Source organism: Leuciscus leuciscus (assembly GCF_965113295.1).
Source record: "Leuciscus leuciscus genome assembly, chromosome: 6".
NCBI classification, from domain to species: Eukaryota; Metazoa; Chordata; class Actinopteri; order Cypriniformes; family Leuciscidae; genus Leuciscus; species Leuciscus leuciscus.
Window position 1 is genome coordinate 20051926 of NC_138730.1, and position 25135 is coordinate 20077060.

At 36.7% G+C, this 25135-nt stretch overlaps 2 protein-coding genes across 2 annotated transcripts in view; one reads left to right on the forward strand and one right to left on the reverse strand.

The window, feature by feature from the left end:
• Window positions 1-1369: 1369 nt before the first annotated feature.
• prtfdc1b (phosphoribosyl transferase domain containing 1b) lies at window positions 1370-13147 on the reverse strand. Its single transcript, XM_082171953.1, has 9 exons — window positions 12863-13147; window positions 12550-12656; window positions 11148-11331; window positions 9664-9729; window positions 7074-7091; window positions 5930-6012; window positions 5725-5771; window positions 4972-5048; window positions 1370-2181 (listed from the first exon to the last, which is right to left on the reverse strand). The coding sequence occupies exons 1-9, from the start codon at window positions 12908-12910 to the stop codon at window positions 2134-2136; spliced, it is 678 nt and encodes a 225-aa protein (XP_082028079.1). The 5' UTR covers window positions 12911-13147; the 3' UTR covers window positions 1370-2133.
• Window positions 13148-14701: 1554 nt separating this feature from the next.
• The window catches only part of gpr158b (G protein-coupled receptor 158b), a 59010-nt gene continuing 48576 nt past the window's right edge, over window positions 14702-25135 (forward strand). Inside the window, exon 1 of the mRNA XM_082172296.1 lies at window positions 14702-16479. Coding sequence (XP_082028422.1) covers window positions 15581-16479 — 899 coding nt within the window. The 5' untranslated portion in view covers window positions 14702-15580. The remainder of the gene's footprint in view (window positions 16480-25135) is intronic.

Genomic DNA, 25135 nt, shown 5'->3' on the forward strand with positions numbered 1-25135 from the left:
CTTCCCAAATTCCAGGATGTAGTGTTTTCCACACGCACTGCTAAACAATAAAACGGGACCACGACTTGACTCATTTAGCAGTGAGTGTGGAGACAATTTCATGAACACCAGAATGAAGACTAAAGGTGTTCATGGCCTCTCAATCACTTTTACACATTTGCAAATCTTAATTGGAAGTGCATAGTGGATTAAGTATTACAGTTGATCTAAAAGGCAAATTGTGGCCAAATTCCTAATTAGGTTTCGTTTTTCTGTAATTTTAGTCACACATTTTATGTTAAACTTCGAATCACTGGCCTGTTTCACGTATCAATTCATGATGTTGGCTTGAAAAAAATTACAAAGCACTGCTATTGTATAATCTGTTTCTCAAAACTACTAACTCTTTTTTGACTGTAACAACTTTTCAAGCTACATTTACCAAACTTAGCACAGTCCTTCAGTCTGTTTTGACTTGGGAGGTTTAAATATGGCCTAAACCTTATTTCTGATGATCTAAATCCAAGAGACTTCTATTAATATTAATATCTGACTGCAATTCCAGCTATGTCCACTAAACTTGGCACAGACCTTCAGACAGTTCTGACTTTAGCACACTACTCTTTTCACATACTGTTGTTATAGGGAAGTACACTCTTAAAAATAAAGGTTCCAAAAGGGGGTTTTCACACAGCTATGCTATGCAGTTTGAGAACTATTTCAGTGAATAGTTCTTAAAAGAAAAAGAAAAAAATGTCACTGTGTAGAACCTCTTTCTACTATAAAGATCTTTTTGTCCAATGAAAAGGTTCCATGGGTGTTCATGGAACCATAAAAGCCAATAAAGAACCTTTTCAACGCACTTTCAGATGCTGCCACTGTACAGATCTTGAAGTATTCAAATGAAATAATGTCTTTATGAGCTTAAAACTTCAAGGCCCTTTAAAACATCTTTCAGGAAATGCTTTGTCAAGTCAACGTTTAAGACTATAGCGACAAATATGAGTATGATACTACTGTCATACCTGTGGTGCATTAGGGTGCTTTTACAGGTACACCTGAAACAGGACATTGTATCTGAAAGAAACACACCACAAAATCCCCCTGTACTGAACACAAGCAGCAGTCAGACAAGCAAAAGAGGCTGGGCACAGGAAACAATGAACAACAGACGTTGTTACATAACACACACCCAGCCAAACTCTGTTCCACTTCAATTGTGTGTGTACAGGTGTGCGGCATGTTTGAGTGTGTCTTACTGAAGTATGACTGCTGCTCTCCATTACAATACCACAGCAAATGATCCATAACTAGCATGCTTTCATCAGTATTCTCTGACACAGAATGCAAAAAAAGTGACGTACATAAATACAAATGCATAATATTTTAATGTTGTTAAATGAAGAGGTTATAAAATGTATACAAATTTCACAAAAGTTGGCCAACAATTTCTTAAGCTGTAGTTCACATATTATAGCGTCTGAAAGGCAATTGCTGATGAATAAAAGTATTGTGAGAAGTGTATTTAATTCACAGTATAAGTAAACAACTTCCCATTATTGAATGGAACACAATTCAATTTACATCGTATTGCATTGTAATGAAACTCTATTATGAAGGCGTAAAAATGAGACACATGGAAGCACCCCTTAGTCTTAAAGGCACAGTTCACACAAAAATTGCAATAGTCATCATTTACACTGTGAAAAAAGTGAAGTTACTGCCTTACATTTAAGTAAAATTTTAATTCTTGCCTAGTTAAATCTTATATAACGTCATGTTTAAATTTGTTAAATTATTGCTTAAAGTAATTGAAAAACATGTTTCTATTACTTATATGTTTACAGTGTAATCACCCTCATGTCGCACCTAAACCAAAAGACTTCTGTTCAACTATCCCTTTATTGACTAAATAACATACTAACATACAGAATACTAATAGTAGTATGTCAGTATGCTATTTCTGCAGTATGTATACTGTAATATATACTGTGCAGTATTCAGTCAGTTGTAACCCAGTACTCCATTTCTAACTTAGCCAATTAAACCGGTCCATATTGAAGGCAAGAAGGAGGATCGTTTGAGAACTGTGTGAGATCAATGGACCCCTTCCATCAGAATTCAGATACTCATGCAAGAGTGAGATCATCATCTTCAGATCTTGTATTTCTGTTTCCCTCTGTCACTGATCACGCAGATGTGCTGTGAGAGGGGGGAGAGAAAGATGACAGTAAGCCATTTAAGGGGACAACCGCAAAGTACAATAATGTACACAAAGACAGCTAAAATGTTCATCATCCGTTAACAAAGCTGTCAGCAGATTTCGAAACAGACATAAATGAAGAACTAACACTGTTTACTGGCCAATAAAGCTTAGTAATCAGGTGAAATTGGTCTCTAAATGCCCAAATATCACTACTAACCGAAAGACATCCTCAAAAATGAATTACTTCACAGATAGCAATTCTGTGTTACACAAAAAACACTCCTCACATTAAGATGCTCGACTCAACAGTTGATTCCAACAGATTTTGGTCCCTTTAAGGCAAGTCATTTCACTTGGCGGCCATCTTTGAAACGCCTCTCAGGCAGCTGTTTCAGTTGGACAGCTCCTATATCTCTTTTTGGATGGGGAAACATCTGTTCACCAAGCTTACGATAGAACTTCATATTTGAAATCACCAAGGAAATCTGACAACAACGGTTTCATAAATGTTGTTTCTAAACGCACCAAATCATGACAAAACTGCATTTTTTTCAGGCTGGACCAGCATTGCATGTGCAGTCATAAGAGCGCGTCTCAGAACACTGTTTCTGTAGCAACCAGAGCTTCTAAAGGCCGGGGCAGTGACCATAGATATGTATACGAAGATCCCACATTCCGCCGCTCCAGACACGTCTGCGCGCCCACCATCTTGTAACGGTCAGCGTGTTGTCACTCACAGTAAGAATCAATGATGTGAAACCGCCGAGATTTAAATTCCCGAAGAAATGGGATAACCTTTCACAGGTGAGAATATGTTGCTTTGTGTTTTTATATGTATTAACTCAATATTACATGTTTTTACTACAGTACTTTTAATGATTTTCATTTTACTATTGTTGACTTTTTAAGGTCGTGGCAGCTGACGCCTTCTTGTATTGTGTTAGTTTAGCAAAATCATCTTCTGGAGTCCATTTCATAGATATTTATACATGCGTCTAACTACGGGTGCAGACGCTCAGTCAACTTGCTCTCGAATGTTCACAGACCGCTCCATTATGGCGGACATCTCGCATATAGCGGCACATGGAAACGGTCGCTAATGAGGCATCTATGGATATATATGGCAGTGAAGTGATGACTTTACCAATCAGTGATTGGCTCTTTTATATGACGGCGGGACTTATTTCGCGTTGCACTTTCTCCTAGTAATATGAGTGCACATCATTGTATATCTAGACTGAATCCGAAATCACCCCCTATACCCTCAAATAGGGCGTTATTTGAGGGGACAGCCATTTGTAGTGGTGTCCGAACCCATAGTGGACATTATTGAGTGCACATATTCAATCCCACATTGCACTGCAATAACAAGTTTACAACCGATGTACGCTCAACAGCTGTCCGAATTGGCTCACTCCTTTTCATTCACTCCTTCAAGTGAATAGTATTAGTGGACTGACATAGGGAATAGTCAATAAGGGTTTAGGGGGCGATTTTGGATTCAGCCATAGTCTTTGTTTGGGTGTTAGCATGCTGCTAAGCTAATGATGCACTACTTAAGCATAAAAATACACAATATGTTAGACAGTCTACAATTTTAATTAGACAACTTTATAAATACTTTTGGGCATTGATATAATAGAAGAATAGAGTAGAACAATTTTCAATAATTTATCACACATTCACGGTTTGTTGATGTCAGTTATTGGTTAAATCACAAGCAGTTAACAAATAAAATATTCTATCTTTTTTAGTAAGTTTTATTATTATTATTTATTTTTTAAATAATTATATTTTACATTTTCAGATTTAACTACACCACCGCATTTCTTTTTTTAAAGAAGTTAATATTTTTATTCAGCAAGGAAAAATCGACTCGACTTCTATTTTAAATAAATGCTGGGTTTTTTTTACTTTCTATTCAAATAATCCTGCAAAAATATTCAAATGTTACAAAAAAATATTCAAATGATGCTGAAAATTCAGCTTTACCATCAAAGGAATAAATAAAAAATTTAAATAAATTAATATATTAAAATAAAAAGTCATTATTTTTAAATTTGTAATAAGTTTAGTTAGTTTTTATTGCATTTTGATCAAATACATGCAGTCTGGATGAGCATAAGAGACTTGTGTAAAAAACTTAAACAGACTTCTTTTTTCTGCCAAATGCTTTCTAGGTAGGCAGATCACAAGATTCGGGAGTGTGCTGCTGTCTATGATGTATGCATGTGAGAGATAGATACTAGATTGCTGGATAATTGAGTTGAACAGCCCGGGGCATTCTCTGAAGTGGGTGTCATTTTTCACAACAGCTCACTTACCCCTAGCAACCAGCCCTCCAAATGGAGACAAATGGACAACTGTGCCGCTGCAGAGAGACTTTTCTTCCTAATTCTCACCCTGCTAATGCTGTCTGTCATTTCACGCTTTGGGTCGACATTACAGGCTTAGTTCAGTAATACGTCACCGCAGTTCAAGCAAACAAACTCATTTATGCTTCGAAGAGAAGTTCTGTGCATTTCTCTACAGCAAGTGTGCGCCTTTGATACGCTGATCTCACACCAGTTGTCACTTCTAGACTTTGGAATATGTAGACATATGGAGCGAGTCCCTCGTTTGGGGAGATTCCCACAATAAGCTTTCAAAAAGCTCTTTGCCAGAAGTGATAAATGATATTTAAGAACACTTGTTATACACTGAATCAACATATCAGCATGTCAGTTTCAGTCAATGTAACATTTAACCGTTTAAATGTGGGCAAATATTGATAAAGGGGCTCTTACATTGAGATCTCTAAAGTATTCATTGTAATCCAAGGCATAGCCAACCACAAAACGATTGGAGATCTCAAATCCAACATCTGGAACAAATAGCACATAAAAGAAAAGGAAATATTAATCTGTTCTTGTGATATTTTGGTTTTTCAAAATAATTATTTTGGGGAAACAACAAAAAACAAAACAACAGTCAGGCAGTTTACAGTTTAACCTTGTAAAGCCTGACATGAAATAACAGTCATAAATGTATTAACTTATCAATTTTTTTTGTTAAACATTATATTTAAAGCATCAGGCTTTCATGGCTCATTTTGTAAGAAATAGAGCTCAATACAACACACCAATTTTATTCACATGTCCAAACTGAGCAAAAATATGCAATTTGGTGCAGTTGCTGACGTTTATATGGCCAAAAAGTATGATGAAATTCTGATTTTCATCTTGAAATAAACCTAACAATGTAACAGTTACTGTTATGTTACAAATTTCAGTAAATATTCACAGCAAACCCCAACCCGAAGGTGGACATTTTTACAATTATACTAAAAGGCCTTTACTTTCTAAAAAGTATGTCAATCAGATGACAGAAGACATTTAGTAGATTGTGTACAACAGGATCTTCAGCAAAGTTTTGATCATTTAGAAGCCTGTGCAACAAATATGATACAGTAGGCTTTATAGAGTTAAAAAAGTATAAGTACATTATTATCCATACAAAATTACATTAGCCATTATGCAGAGTTTGTAATCATCACTTACAGTCTGGCAGATAACCTGTCCCACTAGGCACCCTTTTCACCAGCAACCTGTGACAGACATAAAACAAGCCCCCGTCTCACCAATAATATAAACATATCAGCACATACACACACACATACACAGTCCAACTGTACTGACCAGGTAAAGGAGACACAAAAGTATAGCTCAGGCCTGTACTAATCTATTAGTCTGTGGACTGACTTACCCAGCTACTTTGATCATTTTGGGCTTGAAGGATTCAACGTGATCCAGCAGAGTCTTCATGGTCTTCCCAGTGTCCACGATGGCCTGTGGGAAGGAGGAGGACACTGAGATGAAGGCAAATACAGACGGCTGTCACACACTATCAGCTTAAGAGGCACACTCGACAGAGTCTTGGCATTGCATGAAATAATGACACCGCAGAGGCACAAAATAAACACTAGAATGCTTGAGTTCACTGTACTGTAAAATGTTTTATCAAACATAACTATAGCCCATATCTATAAGTCACAATCATTAAGGTTGGTGTAGTATTTTGTCCTACCACCCGCTATATTATATTATATAAAAGTTTGAGGTTGGTAAGATGTTAATGTTTATGAAAGAAGTTTTATCAAAAATACAGTAAAAACAGTAATATTGTGAAATATTATTACAATTTAAAATAACTGTTTTCAATTTCAATATTTTTTATAATGTTTTATAATGTATATTTTATAATTTTTTGTGGAAACTGTACTTTTTTTCCAGGAATTTTTGATGAATAGAAAGTTCAAAAGAACATTTATTTGAAATATAAATCTTTTGTAACATTATAAAAGTCTTTACTGTCACTTTTGATCAATTAATGCATCCTTGCTGAATAAAAGTATTCATTTCTTTCTTAAAAAAAAAAATCATTCTGACCCTGCATTGTATTAATCATAGAATTATCATACAGTGCATGCAAATATAATACATTTAATGTAGGTCCCTTTTAACGGCATGAACTGTTTTTACAGAAATGTGAACGTTTACATACTTTTGAAGCTGTATCAGACTGTAAACAAGATAACCAGATGTATTGTCTCAAGTGAACTTATTATTTAATATCAAATCAAAACTAAATGTAAGGCACTATTAAATGTGAAAGGTTTGCAAAAAAAGGCAATTAAGACTGAAAAAAACAATTATCTGGCTTCTAAGTCGCATGGAAAGAACGCAGCATGAATGCTTGGATAAGTAGAAGCACAAAATGGTACATGCTTGACTGACCAGGGCAGAAAGCAGAGGAATTTGCTATAAAGCATCCGAAAGGCCTCTATTTATTTGAAAGGATATTAAAGTGATTGAGGGAGTGAGTTTATCCAGACAGACAGCAGACGTACCTCCACAATCAGGACGTTCTTCAGTACATGTGAAGAGAAGACAGGAGATGCGTGACTGAATACACTGAACATCACAGCATTCAACAACTCACAGAGTTAACACAATACGAAGACTGTTTAGGTTACAATAAGGGTGGAAAAAAAGGTCAATCACCACATTAAATAATAGGAATTACAAAAACAAAACTTAAAGGTGAACTATGTGGATACATTGTACTAATGAGAATTTGTGTGAATGTACGTAATCGTTTTGAATATAGTTTTCATTTGGGGTAAAACGTGACCTGTTTCCATGGGATTTACCCTTGAGCTATTTTTAACAATTATGTGATGAACAGCAATGAACATTTGTATAAAATTTGTTTATTACTGTGTAACCACCACATAAACTACACTGCTTTATGGACTCTATTTCCCAGCATGCATATTTCCAAGATTATAAAACAGAATGGTTTCATTTTCAGGTGTAAATAAAAAAGAAAAGACATTTTACTAAATATCTCCGTCTGTGACACAGACTCACGCACTGTATCACAATCCTGAGCTCTTCTGGGAAATCCAATTACTTGAGGAACTGAGCAGATCAATCCTCTTACTGAAGAATTAGACATCATAAACCTTTGACGAACTGTAACCGCTCAGTCATGTCTAGCACAAGAGCACGTACATGCATTCAGAGTTAGAGCAGAATCAGTTACTGAAGATTTTTTTTTTTTTTTAAATGAATGGTTGAATTTAAGGTTCATCATAATTATAGTTAATAATAAAAAATAAAAAAAGTGAAAAAAAACATGGGCACCATTAAATAAAATTAGTGCAATTACCCAGAGAAAACTGTATCATTATTTTTTACATTTTAATGAAGGGAAAATTGGATAATGATTGGAAAGATTGGAAAATAGCTGCAAAGTCTATTATGCTCATCAAGGCTGCATTTATTTGTTTTTTAATTGTTTTTCTATTTTAATATACTTTAAAAAGCTGCAAAGCTGAATGTGATGCAAAGCCATTACTCCAGTCTTCAGTGTCACATGATCCTTCAGAAATCATTCTAATGCTGATTTGATATAATGCTCAGTTGATGGACCCCAATGACTTCCATAGAAGAAAAAAAAAAATACTATGGGAGTCAATAGGGTCTATCAACCGTTTGGCTCATTCTCATTTCAACAGAAAAGAGAAATTCATATAGGTTTGAAACAACTTGAGGCTGAGTAAATGATGACAATTCATTTTGAATTGAACTATATTCCTTTATGTAATTAATTTACCCCAAAACAAAAGATAACACGTATTATAATAATTAAAAAGAATATTATTTTTGTCTTTCATTTCATAATGAACGCAGACAAGCTTAGTGCAGACTCGTTTTTCATCAGTTCTTTTTTATGATTTGGAATGTGTGCAAAGGATTGTGGGTGATTAAAGGATGCGAAGGATACACTTGATGCATCCTTCAGAATGAGCTGAATAAAGGACGTGAAATGAAGGCAGCCTTCCAAAGATCCTTCTAATTAAGACTTGATGACGTGGCAGCCAAGGGACGCAGCCTCAACGAGTGCTGAACTTTCATAACCTGCATCCTATTCTTCTGCGGTCCAGAATGGCAGGTTTGTTTGAACTGCGCCCTCTACTGTACAGGAATGAATCTGCATTTCCTTCAGCTTGAGGTTTATTCATTTCACTTTTGGTGTGAAAAGGTCTTTACATTTGCCAAAAATAGAACTTAGGTTTATTTTGTTATCAAAACAAACAAGCTAGCCCAGCCCAGGTGAGAAAAGGTAGCGCAGAAGTAACGCAACACATTACTTCTCCATTAAAAGTAACACAATTAGTTACTTTTTAGGGAGTAACGCAATATTGTAACGCACTACTTTTAAAAATCCCTAACACTGTGTGTGTGTGTGTGTGTGTGTGTGTGTGTGTGTATATATACATTTTTTTTCCCCACCATCCAAACAAACAGAATTTGAGTTAAGTATATAAAAATAAAGTGAGAAGTTTTTGTATTGACATGCGTGTGTGTGTGTTTTAATATATATATATATATATATTATATATTATATATATATCAGTATATGCATCCTATTCTTCTGCGTGTATGTGTATGTATGTATATATATATATATTAAAACACACACACACACACACACACGCACGCATGTCAATACAAAAACTTCTCACTTTATTTGTATATACTTACCTCAAATTCTGTTTGTTTGGACGGTGGGGAAAAATAGATATGTCTATTGAAAATATATTAATGTGTAAGTCATAAACATTTAAATTTTGCATGTCTTCCTTTGATCTGTTAAACGTGTTTCACAGAAACAGATTAGTCAGTTTTGACCATTTACCTTTCAAAAACTACATTTAAAGTAAATTTTCTTACAGCGCTCCTAACTTTAATTTTTTCTTTATTAATTTAATTAACATTTAAAAGGCGTATCTCAAGAAAATGTGTCAAGGTCACATTCCATCTCAAAGTCAAAAAAGATTTTTTAAATGTAATTTTTCACATTTCTCATAAAAAACTTTTTTTTTCATAGTTATTTGGACAGGTTTGATAAAAAGGCTGAGAATGTTTTACCTTTCCATTCAGCACAGACAGGTTATCTGCTCCGACTATGTGGAGATCTGGAGTTGACTGGTCATTCTGGTCGGAAATCAAGATGAACAAGTCAAATATTGTTAGTATTATATTTCTTGTTTCTTTTTTTATTTTTTTATTTTTTTATTTTTTTTTTATTATATTTCTTGTTTCATGTAAAAAACTAAAATCAAAATGAAAATACAAAAAATGCAATATTTAGTACATATTTACTGCGACCAATGTGTCATGGAAATATTTGTATTATCTACTTTCAATGAGCCAAGCTTAGACATTACATCAAGTTAGTTACATACTATTATTATTTAATGAGTAAGTGGATGAATAAGTGGATGCTTTCCAGACAAAGCGATTTAGCATACAATAAATAAAAGTTATCCTAGATCCGCCTGGGTTTAACAACCATAGACTTTAGTTAAAAAATGTCAGCAATGCTGAGAAAAAAAATGCCTTCAAAGATGAAATGGGAAATCAACTGACAAACACGGAGCATGACAAATATAAAGTCATGACGCCCTCTGTTGACTAAATACATACAATGCAGTCAACATTCATCAACAACAATCACATTTTATTAGTCAGAAATGAAGCAAAACTGGAGAGAAACTAGGCCTTTTGCATATATTTGAGTGACCTGCAGCCATATTATTAGTTCTCTATTAATGTAAAAACAACATGTAAAATAAGACCAGGAAAGTGTACTAAGAAAATATACACTACTGTTCAAAGGTTTGGGATATGATTTTTTTTTTTTTTCCTAAAAGTAATTAATACTTTTATTCAGCAAGGACACGTTTAATTGATCAAAAGTGACATTTTAAACATTTTAAAAAATGTTACAAAATATTTCTATTTCTGAATTTCCATTAATAAAATAAATTCTGGAGAATAAAAAAGTATTTTGGTTTCCACAAAAATATTAAGCAGCAGCACAACTGTTTTCATGTGACACTGACGACTGAAATAATGGCAGCTTTGCCATTACAGGAATAAATGACATTTAAAAAATGTATTAAAATAGAAAACAGTTATTTTAACTTGTGATAATATTTCACAATTTGACTGTTTTTACAAAGAAGCTTTGGTGAGCATGAGCATGAAAGACTTCTTTCATGAAATTAATTTAATCTTACCAACCCCAAACTTTTAAATGCTGGTTAGTTTAGCTTTTGTTTTATGTCTGGCTTCACACAGCAATCCGCATGCATGAAGTAGATGATTCATTAGCACTGTGAAGCCATGCTGAGATAATCAGAAACAAAGTGGCATTTGTAAAAGTAAATCGTTGCGTCTGTGTGCATGTGTGTGAAAGAAACTTGTGATTCATCATATGATCCAAGCAGTTTCGTGGCTGTTTTAGCATATAAAACGTTTAAGAAAATCACTTTATATTTGCTACGTACTCAAATTCAGCAGAAAATGGAAAAGCAGGATCAAGAACACTAATCTCCAAGTGTGCTCACCAGGTAGCTCTTGAGACGTATGAAGTCCACCCTCATGGGAAGGGTCTTGTTGGAGTTTCGGCACAGGACTTTGATGCAGTCGACCAGGTCAGCACAGAACTGAAAACCTCCCTTCAGCACACACAACACCACAATGTCATGATCGCCAAGATCTTCCAAGATATTTCTTGCCAGTCTCTCGGTCCTGGAAGAAACCCATGACAGCACAACAAAGTCTAACTCTCCATTTTGATCCAAAAATGTTAGGTTTTCATATTAAATTCTCAGAAGAAGAAAAAAACATTAAAGCCTATGTCTATATGCTTCACAAGGCAAATATTTCTGGTCATATAATCCTTAAGGTATCCAATCATAATTTAGAACCATACCTAAGCAACAAAACATAATTTTTTGTTAGTTCACAACATGACTATTACCAATAAATCCCCTGACTGCTGATTTACAAACTATAACATATAATTTTCTGTGAGATTTTCAGTACAAATATATTATTCCAATAGAACAAGTATTAGACCAATTAGCCCTCAAATACGAATTTTAAAATTCTGTAGAAATGTCTACTAATACAGCAGGATCTTACATACTTCTTATTCTTGTCTTATATAATTATGATCCTTTAAGATAAGGTTAGGGTTATTCTAATAGGAATCCTGCACAAATTCCTTTGGAATTTAAAAAGCTGGATGTTAAAAGCTGATTTTTCATTTCACTAGTAAAACTATAAAAATGACAAGCTAACAAGCCTGTAATACAAATGCGAATCCAAAGTCACTGATAATTGTAGAGGAATTGCAAAATGAACCCACGTACAAGTCAATTGTCATTAACCTCACAAAAGGAAAGGCAGCAATTCATTGCATCGTTCACATGAAGCCATTTCCCACGCTATTTTAGCAAACATTTGCTAACATAAAAATAAAAATATGTTCATCTCAAAATACCTTCGTATGACATTAAAACACTGATTTTCGGAATAAATTAGTAGTCAAATTGATTAATCGCATCTAACATAGAAATGTGTAAATATGTGGGTGTATGCATATATACATAAAAACACACATACTGTATATATAAACAAACTTATGTTAAATGTGATTAATTAATTTGACAGCACAATTATTTAAACACAGAAGCATTATGCTGTAAATCACTGTAGTTCTAAATACTGCAAATGAAGGCATTTGAAATCTCAAAAAAGTTGCATTGCTGAAATGTTTTAAAATGTAATATGAAGTTAAATCTATTAAAATATAAAGCTAGCTTATTAAAAATATTGTTTCATTTGTTTATATGCAGTAGGCTCCAAAGGTCCAAAAAACAAATATAGTCTGGTCTGGTCTGGTCTGCAAGGTGGACGTCATCGGTAAGTGTCTAAATGGCGCCTTAATTACATTTACAGTACCTGTCCATGATAACTCCATGTGGGATGTAGACACAGTCCAGATCCTCAGAGTAATGCTCGGGATAGGTGAAGAGATCCAGCGGGTACCCTGGCCAGTCATCTGGGATCTATAAAGCACAGTTGAGCTGAGGCACATGCATTTTATTTTCACGTGTTACAAAGTTTCAGCACCGTGTTAGCTACTTTTACAGTATGATTACAAAGTTTCCAATGAAGTGAAATCCGTCAGCTTCGCATGGTTTCACACTAAAATGAGTACACTAGATGAGTTAAGTAATTTCTTTAGCGATGCTTTTAGTTTTTGCCCACAAACCACAATTCCTTTATCCGTGTCTGTTTGTTTGCGTTCCCATCCTGCCATGTTGGATTCCTGCAGCTCGTTGGTCTAGTACGAATAATACCCCACGAATGAATTGAACTCTTCTCGCGTCCCGTCCACATCGGTATTGTTGATGACGTCATCGGTAGCGCACAGAATGGGTGTCACCGGTGGCGGAGCTTGGCGTATCAGTATGTGGGTGCAAGTGAGAAAGTCTGGGTTTCGTGCAATCCCTATCTTTTGTAATTACGTATGTATCTGAAGTTATTAATTACCCCACTGTAATATTATTTATATTTATCTAACGTTGTTGACTGTGTCAGCTTCACTGTTGTTCACTTGCCCTCATGAAAAGCTGTGCAGTGTGCATCACCAGTGGGGTAGCCTACGTCAGTGTCATTAGTGGAAATCATCCAATGAGAATGAGTTGCAATGAATGCAGCGGTCCACTTTAAAATCTTACATGTAGCCTACTATCCGTTATAGCCAACCGTGCTGATTGCTGATGGTGCTTTTGACCTATTGCTTGTCTGCTTTTCACTGAATAACGCATTCAAATTTGTCATCACAAACTGGGAACCTGTTAATAGGCTACAAGGGAGTGTCCACATACTTTTTGGCCATATCATTTCTATAATAATAATAATAATAATAATAAATCGTTAAAAAATATAACTATTATACATGTTTTAAATATATTAAAAATAATAATCAAATAATTAAATTTTAAATCGTAAAAATCCTACTTTAAGTAATATGATAACATGTTAAAACGACATGATTACAAAACATTTTTAATGTCGATATATGCTCTTTATGCTCTGATTATGTTGTGGTTTGCGATACAATTCTTGATGAAATGCCATGGTGAAAACCTCCATGCTTCACAGTTGCATGAGGTTCTTTTTTTTGCCAAACATGAGGTTTTGTGGCCACATTACTCCAGATCTTCCTGAAGACCTTGCTTAAAATTGGCTATAAATAATTGGCTTTAACCTTGGCATGATGGTGCCATCATGGATCGTGGTATACTTCAATGCTAATGATGAAATCAGACCCTATTGATATGAGGTTTACAATAGACCTATAGCCTTTCGCTTTACTCATGATTTCATTTAATTCAAATCTTATGCACTTCATGTAGTGATAAATGTAGGGATGTACACATTTTTTCACACAATAAATTTCCTGTTTATTTAATGTGTACAAAACATTATAGTGCCATTTGTTAAGTTATGCTGCCATTTAGCATTGCTGAAATGAGCCTAAAATCGGTATATGTCATATGTTGAACTTTAGACGGGGGTGTACAGATTCCCAGTATTGTATACTGTAGGTAGATTATATATGACTTTCTATTGCCTTTACTCTGAGGCAATTGATGAATCATGGCAATAGGTGATTTCAAGTTTTACTATCCTTGTGGGTATATTTTAATGTCCCTCAATATAATCATAACAGCCACATGATGCTGCATATGTCATTATATTTTAACCACAGGCAAAATCTAAGCCTCTCTCTCTCTCTCTCTCTCTCTCTCTCTCTCTCCCTCTCTCTCTCTCTCTCTCTCACACACACACACACACACACACACACACACACACACACACATGCTATTATAATTTCAATTTATTGTAATTGAAAAGGAGCATAGCAGCACAATTAATGCCAAAGTCATGAGCTCTGTGCAGGGGATGCATAAAATATACATGCAATGCAAGTTGCTTTCAAATTTAAATAATAAATGGCTTTTATATATAAAAAAATGCATCTAATTGTACCCTGTCTAATTGTTAAAAAAAAAAAAAAAGGTTACAACATAATTTTCTGAAATGTAGACATTTTCTGCATGAATTATAAGGTAATTCACACATTTGTATAGGACTTTACAGTAAAATTGTCAGGTAACTTAATTTTTTTTTTTTACTGTACAATTTTTACATTAAAATTACATTGTACATCTTTTTTTACTGTGCAGGTTCAAAAGGTTTAAAGTCGTTTGAGAATTGATTGGATGGTTGTGGTTTGCTGTGATGTCATGTGAGTGACAGGTTGTCCCGCCCTCACGCCAGTAAACACGTCAGAGAAGTGAAGTCTCTGCAAGCGGGAGGGGAGGTTGTTTTGATTAAAGATTAAGAGAGCACATGAATTAAAACATACTGATGTGCATGGATAAAGCATTTATAATAAATAATGCAATATTCCATAAAAAAAGAAAGAATTGTCACCATTATATAATAATTATATATAATTATATATATATATATATATATAATAATGTAACATGCAACATATTCCCATGAGAACATCCCGTACCAACATCCCTTGTCTCTCTTCACCCCACCCAAGTGCACAAGATTGTCAGAGGCGAACGAAGACCATTCTCAAGTCTCCAGTAACGAGGGAAAGAGGCTTTTGGAAACAATAAGCCCCCCGCCAGCTCCGAGCGAGCATTCGTTACTGATGGTAGTAGTGAACGCTATAGTAACCCACGGCAGAAACGATGCTGTAGATATTTGCCACAGTCGATTGCTCTTAAATCTACACGCATGAGGCTTGACGCGTTCGATCCACAGAATGCCCGTTTATCTACAGACGTGGGTGGAGTGGTCGGTGTGTGTATTTGTCTGATTGAAGCATTAGAGTTGAATAACTTTTGAGAATGCGCGTCTGTTTACGTTGAGCTGAGGAATGGGCGCACTTATGAAGTGAATGTCAATGGAGAATGTTCACGGTCCTTGTTGGCGTCGAGGAATGGATGCATTCCTGCTCTACCTTCTTCTGCTGTTGGGAAATGCGAAGGGATCAAATTATGGCTACGTGGAATGGTCTGAGAGCGATAAAGATCCTGAAATTAAGGCTAAATATCCGATTTACAGCACCGGGGAGACGATGCACCAGCAGACGACCATCTCCAACCCCTTTAGCACCGAGCGAGCGGCGGTGGCGCACAAGCTCGAGGAGGATCTGCCGCGGGTGGTCACCGCTTTCCTGCACACGGGGGACTCATCCATCCTGGAGCATGTCAGTTGTTCACGGCGGTACGAGCTGAGCAGTCTCCGCGGTGGAGCTCACGCCGCCTCGCACTCCTCCCTCCACGGCATCCTCGACACCATGGCGCACGCCACCAACTTCCTAAACATGCTCCTTCAGTCCAACACATCCAGGGAGCAGTATCTGAGGAGGGATATCCAGTGGTACCACGCGCTGGTGACGAGTATGTTGGAAGGGAATCCTAAAATCCACCGGGCAGTGGTCACATTTCACACGGATTCTCCAGAGGCGCCTGGTCCGCAGGTGTTCCTCCAGGCGACCAGAGGCCAGGAGCGCATAGTGCTTCAAGATCTGTCCACCTCCGCGCGCCATCGCCTTAAAAACAGGACGTCTGAGTCCGACTGGTACAACGAGTTTCGGGACCGAAAGAGACCTCAGAGGCTGGCCAAAGGTCGAGGCTTTCCAGCAGCCCAGGGCGGATATTTTCTGGACAGAAGTCATGTCAAGTGGTCTGCGCCCTATCTGGAGTGCAAGCACGGCAGTTTTGTGCCGCACTGGCTCTTAACTCTCTCCGCAGGTTTCTATGGCTTGAAGAATAACACGGCGCCAGAGTTTAGGTAAGACAATGTTGCTATTCTTTGATTTAAACTTTATATTATTATTAACAATAATAATAATGAGACTCAACTCATCCTAGAGCTTTAAAGTTAGAACCACCAAACTCGTGTCAGACCTTTAAACTGATCAGACTTACGGTTTTCTAAAAAATGACAATCAAAACTATAACTAACCAACTAACTAACTAACTAACTAACTAACTAACTAACTAACTAAATAAATAAATAAATAAATAAATAAAAACATGGTACCTACATTGATGAATGTTCAAATTACCTATTTAATCTATCATTTAATTATGTCAACGATTTATTTTTCTATCTATCTATCTATCTATCTATCTATCTATCTATCTATCTATCTATCTATCTATCTATCTATCTATCTATCTATCTATCTATCTATCTATCTATCTGTCTGTCTATCTGTCTGTCTGTCTGTCTGTCTGTCTGTCTCTGTTTGATAGCAACCTTCAAACTTTAAACATACTTCAAACTCAAGCATTTAAAACTACTGCAAACTTTCTGGTCAGTCTTTCTTTCTTAAGCCAACATCAAAGTTTGTTTTGACTAACTTTGTTTATTGTAGCAGTTATACATCAACACAGACTGAACCACAAATTCAGATATTGTAACTCACAAACTCTAACTTCATGTTTATGTAAGACAAGTTTTTAGTTTGAGCAAATACATTAGATATATGCTATTGTTTAGATCAGTTATTCACATGATATGAATGTTGAGGAGAACGGGGTAATTTCTCTGAATTGGTTTATTAACGTATTATGTGGGTGTCACAATGGTAATACCATTTAGTCAAAAACTCAACAACAACAAAAAAGCTCTTTGGCTGAACATGATTGATGATTCAGTCATGAACAGTGGTTCCGTGTGATTTAAATAAGTAAACCCCTATAGAATCAGCCAAACAACTAACTAACTAGAATCAATAGTGTTAATTTAACATGAATGAATGGTTTTAGTTTAATTTAAAGAAATGGTTTTCATTTAAATTTAACTTAAATAATCCTACAATTAATGCTTCTTGTTTAGTCCTGTGATTTATATAACATTTATTATGTGTTCAGGCAGTCCAGATGTTATACTGGTTTCATCCAGAGCACTACAAAGTGTTTAATTATTTATTATTAAAGCAATTTAAATTATTGTTAGCAGATCCTCAATTAAGAACAAAGCTCAACACTTCACCACAATGGTAACCACCAAAACCACTAACATAACAGAAACATTTAAATGCCATCATAATAGAAAGTTAAATATTAACAAGTCTCTCCATTTTCTCATCTTGCCAAAAATGCATAAAATAACACAATTCAGCCCATTTGCAAAGCATGATGAGAAGTGAAAGTCCTGTTTGATTGGGTTATTTGAAAGATGTTATTCCAAAGTGAAAACATCAAGTCAAATAGTAAGTTCAAGTAAAAAATTCAAGTCAATTTAACATGAAGCGATCACATTTGAACCAGAAACCTGAAACAGTGGTGTTTAATCAAAATGAATTGTTAAAATACAGTGAATAGCATTAAAAATAATCCCTAAACCTACCCCTAAACCTACCAATCTCCACCCCTTATATCTGGATCCAACTCCGCCCCCCGGATCTCGTGTACTGCATTGAGGTGCTACTACTTTTTGAGGGTGAGCAAAAACGCAGTTTTTGTGTCTGTGCCTTTAAATGCAAATGAGCTGCTGCACCCGGCACAGAGGGCGGAGCTCCAACAGCTTGTGTACTTTTACCTCACACAGACATGCACTGAAAATTTCAAAAACGTTTAGCCTTTTATGTTCAAACTGGAGTTAGAAAGATGGAGAGACTCAAGAAGAAGTACCAACATGTAGACAACATTTAGTTGATGAATTTATGTAGCTTATATGTAGTTATCTTCTAGTCATTGATTAGCATATTCTGTCTTGATAATCTATAAATCGTGTTCCGGGGGCGGGGTGTATGTAAATTTTAGGGTTAGTGATGTCACTTACCCGGGAAGAATGTTGTGTTGTCCCTACCAGCCATTTGATGTAGTCCTTAAAAAGCAATTTCTTTAAAAGAAAATATCTCCCTTTGCTTTGATCGTTGAGCGTCGTAACTTTGCAGATGTTGTTTATGCTCAAACAGTAACATTACACACTAACTAAAGTTAGAAAAGTGAACTCATAATCAACCACCCCTTTAAAACACCTGCCTGACCTGATTTCTTTGACAAATCCTGAGAACAGTTCAATCTCTCAGTTAATATTATAATTCAGTTTCACTTAATTATATAGTTGACTTTTGTCTGAATGTATGCTGAGGTTATATTGTGTTCACTTGTTTACCCAGCAAATATAGCAAAAATATGACAACAATTATGATGCTTGAATATTAGTTTTGAGGCAAGAATATAAGAGATTTTGAAATCATTTCAGAACAATTTACAGTTACTTGTATATAACCATATCTGCAAGTATTTGGACTCTTAAGCCCTGTTTTCACTTGGTATATATTAAGATGCGTTTTGGTTGATCGGATCACAAGTAGACGAGGGAGACATTACCGTTTACACCTGGTGTTTTAATCCGTCTCTTTTGTCCACTTTCAACCACTTCTGTCCTGATTTCTTCGAAGGGAGGGTCTATGGCCGGGTAAATGGATAGGCTTTTTCAGATCTTTAGATGTAATTGATGAAATAAGCTCACACAATTTACATATTAACGCGACCGGAGTCGAGAGAAAAACATACGGAGAGCAGCAGCTTTAGTTTCTGCTCTGACAGCCGCAAGACCAGTCCACAATACATTGTGTTTTACAGTACAAAACTGTAGAAGTGTTGAAAATGGGCTGTTAATTAGCAGAAATTGCTTACCATGCAAAATATTGATCAGAATGCATTGTTTTCAGTAGGCCCTACATCACCGTTTTAAAGGGGTGGTACAATGCCCTTTTCACAGGATGTAAAATTAGTCTATGATGTCCCTAGCTCAAAATACCCCACAGATATTTTTATATAGCCTGTTAAAATTGTACATTTTTGAGGGTGAGCAAAAACGCACCATTTTGTGCCTGTTCCTTTAAATGCAAATGAGCTGCTGCTCCCGGCACAGAGGGCGGAGCTACAACAGCTTGCACTCACACAGACATGCACTGAAAATTTCAAAAACCTTTAGCCTTTTATGTTCAAACCGGATTCAGACAATGATAGAGAGACTCAAGAAGAGGTGACAACATGTAGAAAGCAACAGGACATTTCTGTATGGTTAGTTGATGAATTTATGTAGCTTATGTGTAGTTATCTTCTAGTCATTGATTAGCATATTCTGTCTTGATAATCTATAAATCGTGTTCAGGGGGCGGGGTTTATGTAAATTCTAGAGTTGGTGATGTCACTAACCCGGGAGGAATGTTGTGTAGTCCCAACCAGCCGTTTGTTGTATTCCTTAAAAAGTGATTTCTTTAAAAGCAAATCTCTCCCTTTGCTTTGAACTTTGAGCATTGTAACTTTGCAGATGTTGTTTATGCTCAAACAGCAATATTACACACTAACTGAAGTTAGAAAAGTGAAATCATAATCAACCACCCCTTTAATAGAAAACAGCTTGTTGCTGGCCGTTTTTTACAGCAATTTTTTACAATGTGGGGAAACCAGGAGTATGACGTAAGAGGGAATCCGTAATTGAATCAAACATCTAATAAATAAAGCAAGACAACAGAATGCAATAATAACGAAGTATTCATCAAATGCCATGTTAATTATTTACAGCAATAATCGGACTAAAATTCGATCTCAAACCAATTAATTCTACCTAAAAAGTTATTGTGACATCTATATTGTTGATCCAATGTGTTTCGAATTACGGATGTGCGACAAACTTTCTGGAAGCAGTCATGACTAGCTAGTTGATTTCTCCAACGATGTGGTACAAAAGTTGAACAGCATATTAAGGGAACGTGTTACGCACCCCAGGTTTGGAACAACATGAAAGCTAGAAATATTTCCATTTTTGGGTGAAGTACCTCTTTAATTTTCAGGCCGTTATGCATTTTAGCTCCTATTCAGTTTCATTCCATTTGTTTCATTTGTTCACATTACATAACTTGTTACAAAGACAACAAAGCAAATTCATCTTTCTCAAAGGGTTTTAATTAAGGTCTGTATAGCCTACTTTAGGCTTATAAGGTGAGTATTGTGTTTTTAATAGTCTGTTGCATAAATTGGCATGGTTCGGTGATGTATATTTCAGGGTAGTGTCAGACGTGTTTAATACTGTCTATCAAACTGAAAACAAACTAACTCATTCTCACAGCTAGATTTTATTTTGTCTCAGTCTAGATAAAAAAACTCTTCCTTTGTAAGAAAGCAACCTGCCCCTCTTGAAACAAAACTTTCAGCTGAAAATGCATGCATCTGTTTACCAAAAGCTTAAATATGAACTATTAAGACAAGAACTACGTAAATTAACTTTTTCTCTCTTAAGGTTATTGATGTAATTGGGAAGGATATTAAAAACATTGCAAGGTGAATATGAGCCTATGCTGAGAATGTAGTGTAGCTAAAATGAACTTGTATGTCTTATTTTATGATGGATTGTATCTACAATTAAATGCACTGTAAAATCTGTGAGGATTTTCAATCAGTCAGCCATCAGGATGTTCAAACCTCTTCTCCGAAATGAAAAAAGCTAAAGGTAATTGGAGGTATTAACACATTAGGCTGGCGATGCTTTGTTTGTTTGATGTAATAAATAGCTACAGTTTTCACTGAAAGTCACAATAGTTGTGTAAATTGTAAGCATAATGGTCTTATTTGCAGCTTACTGTCACGGCAGATATTGATTTGCCGCGGCATTTGAGTGTGAAACTTTATGATTACCTTTCTCATTTTTTTCTTGTAGTATGTTATTTTTATCCTTGTGTAAGTTGTTTAAACCCTTGATCATCAAGACATTGTTATATGGTTTGAGAAAAGGATTCTGAATATTGTTAACACCCCTCAACTTGAAAGAGGAGTGCACTGAGCCAGATAATTCTCACATTTCTCGGTCTCATTTCTCAGTGGCTCCCTCTCTCCCGCTCATGCTCCATTTTCTTTGCCTAAAGATAAGAGAGAGTGCTGTCAGCTCAAGCTATCTGCAGGTGTTTGTTTCACATCTCAGCTGACAGATGGCTTCTGCCTTGTGGGCCTTCACTGGATTTGGATGGGTAGAAATGAGGAGGGAGGAATGATTTGGGGGCTCATGCATATAACAATCAGTGTCACTCCCCAGCGGCTCCAGACACCACATAAAAAGAAAATCAAAGAGGAAAAGACAAAAGAGATATTTACTTGAACTCTTAGGGCCCTATCTTACACCCGGCTCAATGCTGCGGCAAGCGTTTTTTACTAGTTTTAGTCCGACGCAGTTATCATTTTCACGTCCTGGAATTTGTGCGCCCATGGGCGTGCCGGTCTGAAAACAAGGTGTGTTCTGGCGCATTGTTGGCGCGTTGCTATTTTGAGGCAACTGAATTAGACTGCGCCATTGACCAACTGAAACCTGGTCTAAAGTCAATGCCGCTATATATTTTCTTTTGTTATTTAAAGAGCGCGTTAATAATCTGCCATGGAGCGAATGCAACTGGCATTTAAAGGGAATGGGAGATGAGACTCTGATTGGTTTAACACATGTAAATCCCAAAACACACCCATTACATTTACATTTAGTCATTTAGCAGACGCTTTTGTCCAAAGCGACTTACAAATTGGGACTAAATTAAGCAAGTCATCGTGAAGAGGCAAAAAAACAACGCAAGAAGTGCTCAAAATACGAAGTTCAGGCATTATTCAGAGTAGCATAAGCCCGATAAGCGAGAATTTACAGGAATATATATATATATATATATATATATATATATATATATATATATATATATATATATATATTATTTTTATTTTTTTATGAGGTTAAGTGCTCACGGAAGAGAAGAGTTTTCAGCTCTTTTTTGAATGTTGTCATGGATTCTGCATTCCGGATGCCGGTGGGGAGATCATTCCACCAGCATGGAACTGTGAATGAGAATGTTCTGGAAAGTGATTTTTTGGCTCTCTGTGATGGGACCACGAGACGTCGCTCGTTGACCGACCGAAGGCTTCTGGTAGGGATGTAGACTTGTAGGAGTGAGTGAAAGTAGGAGGGAGCTGAGCCTGTGACAGATCTGTAAGCAAGCGTCAGTGCCTTGAACTTGATGCGAGCAGAGAGAGGTAGCCAGTGCAGTGAGATGAACAAAGGAGTGACGTGGGCCCTTTTGGGCTCGTTGAAGACAAGACGAGCTGCAGCGTTCTGAATCATTTGTAGAGGTTTAGTTGCACATGATGGAAGTCCAGCCAGAATAGCATTGCAGTAGTCAAGCCTAGTAATGACCAGGGCCTGGACGAGAAGTTATGTTGCATGCTCAGTTAGGAAAGGCCTGATCTTCCTGATGTTGTGCAGTGCAAACCTGCATGATCGAGCTGTCTTTGAAATGTGATCTGTAAAGGTCAGCTGGTCATCAACTGTTACTCCAAGATTTCTTACCGACCTTGATGGGGTGATTGATGATGAGTCTAGCTGGATAGTGAAGTCGTGTTGCAGAGACGGATTGGCAGGGAGGACGAGAAGCTCAGTCTTTGCCAGGTTGAGCTGCAGGTGATGTTCCTTCATCCATGTCGAGATGTCCGCCAGACAGCTTGAGATCCGTGCAGCTACTGTGGGATCATCTGGTTGAAATGAGAGGAAGAGCTGTGTTTCATCACCATAGCAGTGGTAGGAGAAACCATGTGCCTGTATGATGCCATTACTCATTAAGAGAATAGGTAAAACCCTTTTAGACCATGCGCGTGGCGCGCCGACCATTTTTCCCATCGTTAAACTAGCAAAAGTGGATTCAGACTCGCCCTAAGTGAACTTTAGACCATGCGCTTAGGTCATTAAAATAGGGCCCTTAGTCTTCTAATAAAATTAGCAATAGGCACATGATGTATCCATTCTGAGGATATATTTACTGTATATAGGCTGCATGATCGAAATTATCGGAATATCGCAAATGTGAATTATGATTACGATAACTGAATGATTTTAATACTTCAAAAGTCGAAATTTTTGATTGACGCAGACAGTAGAAAATAGACTACACATGACTGTTACATACGTATGATGTGCTTAAAGACCCACTCCGATGAAAATCATGTTTTTCTAGGTGTTAACATGTTCTTGTGGCATTTTCTTATGCTAGAGGACATATCTTGAGAAAAATAAGCTCAAAGTTGTATTTCTGAGTATTTCTGCATTCAAATGGCTGTGAATCAGTAGCAGACGCTAAAATGCCGGCTAAAATAGACTGGAGTTGTGACGTGATAACTCCACTGGGCGGGGCCACAAGCTCATACTCCCCTCCGCCCCGCCCGCTCAGGTTCTGAGGAGTAGAGAAGACGATGGCGGATCAATACCTATGTGCGGTAGCGGGTTGCAATGCTAAGAGGAGAGATATTGGTATTAGCTTTCATGCTTTACCAAAACATGTTGCTGTGAGAGATGAATGGATTACGTTCCAGGGTTCCAGACTGCGACCATTTTTTGAGAATGTGCGAGTTAAAACTTTATGTGGTCGCATTTGTGCGAGTGCATGGTCATGTACTACTCAGTTAAATTCACGCATGAATTTTCCAGCATTGAACTTGTTTTAGCGCCCGCCAAAGTGAATTTTTGTCCCGCCAAAGTCTTATTTGATCGGTGAGTAATGTAGATGAACTGCTGCGCTTGTGACAGGACATGTTTATAACTGAAAGAACGAGCAGAGAGAGAGACCCGGACGCGCGCGCGCGCACTCTCTGTCTTCGGAGCTAGGCGAAAATGTAAACAAGACCTCACCGTCTCCAAACTAAGCGCTGTCTTGCTCTCTCTCCCTCGCACATATTAATCAAAATAAATCGACACGGCGGTAAAAGGTCGGAAGACCAAAGTTTCATGTGGAGCATTCTGAGATTTTTTTTTTTTTTTTCTGAATTGCCGCTGGGTGTGAATTGTGCTAAAAAAGTTGCCTTATCTTCTCTGAAAAGCGTTCCGGACATTCAGCTGACATAAAACAACACTTTAATTAAACGAAAAAAACTATCCAGTGATGAAATGTTTTCTGTGTTGACAGAAAGAAAGAAAGAAAGAAAGACAGAAAGAGGCTGTTGCTGCCTATGTATCTCGCTTCAGCCAACGGCTCCGCCCACAACGCAGAGGCGAATTGCTAATGAGCTACTGCCGCTCTGCTGAAGCGAAGTCCCAGAAAACGGCACAGGTTTTGTGATTTTGGCTAAAAACGGCATAATCATCATCTAGAGACCACTGAGAATGTTTAAAAATAGCTCAAAATATGATCGGAATGGGACTTTAATGTTATCGGGCGCAATAAGCTAAGTACTCACGCGTAATTTATGCATACTTGGATAGCGCATGATCCCATATACAGTAGCCTATTTAGTTCTCTTCCGCAGCTTATATGGCCAAAAACCCACAAAATTGCCAAAATGCCCATCTTGGTGAGTATTCATGGGTTTCATCAGGTCCCTTTCCACAGGTGTATAAAATCAAGCACCTAGATTATGAATGCAGACTGCATTGTGCTTGATTAATACACCTGTGGAAAGGGACCTGA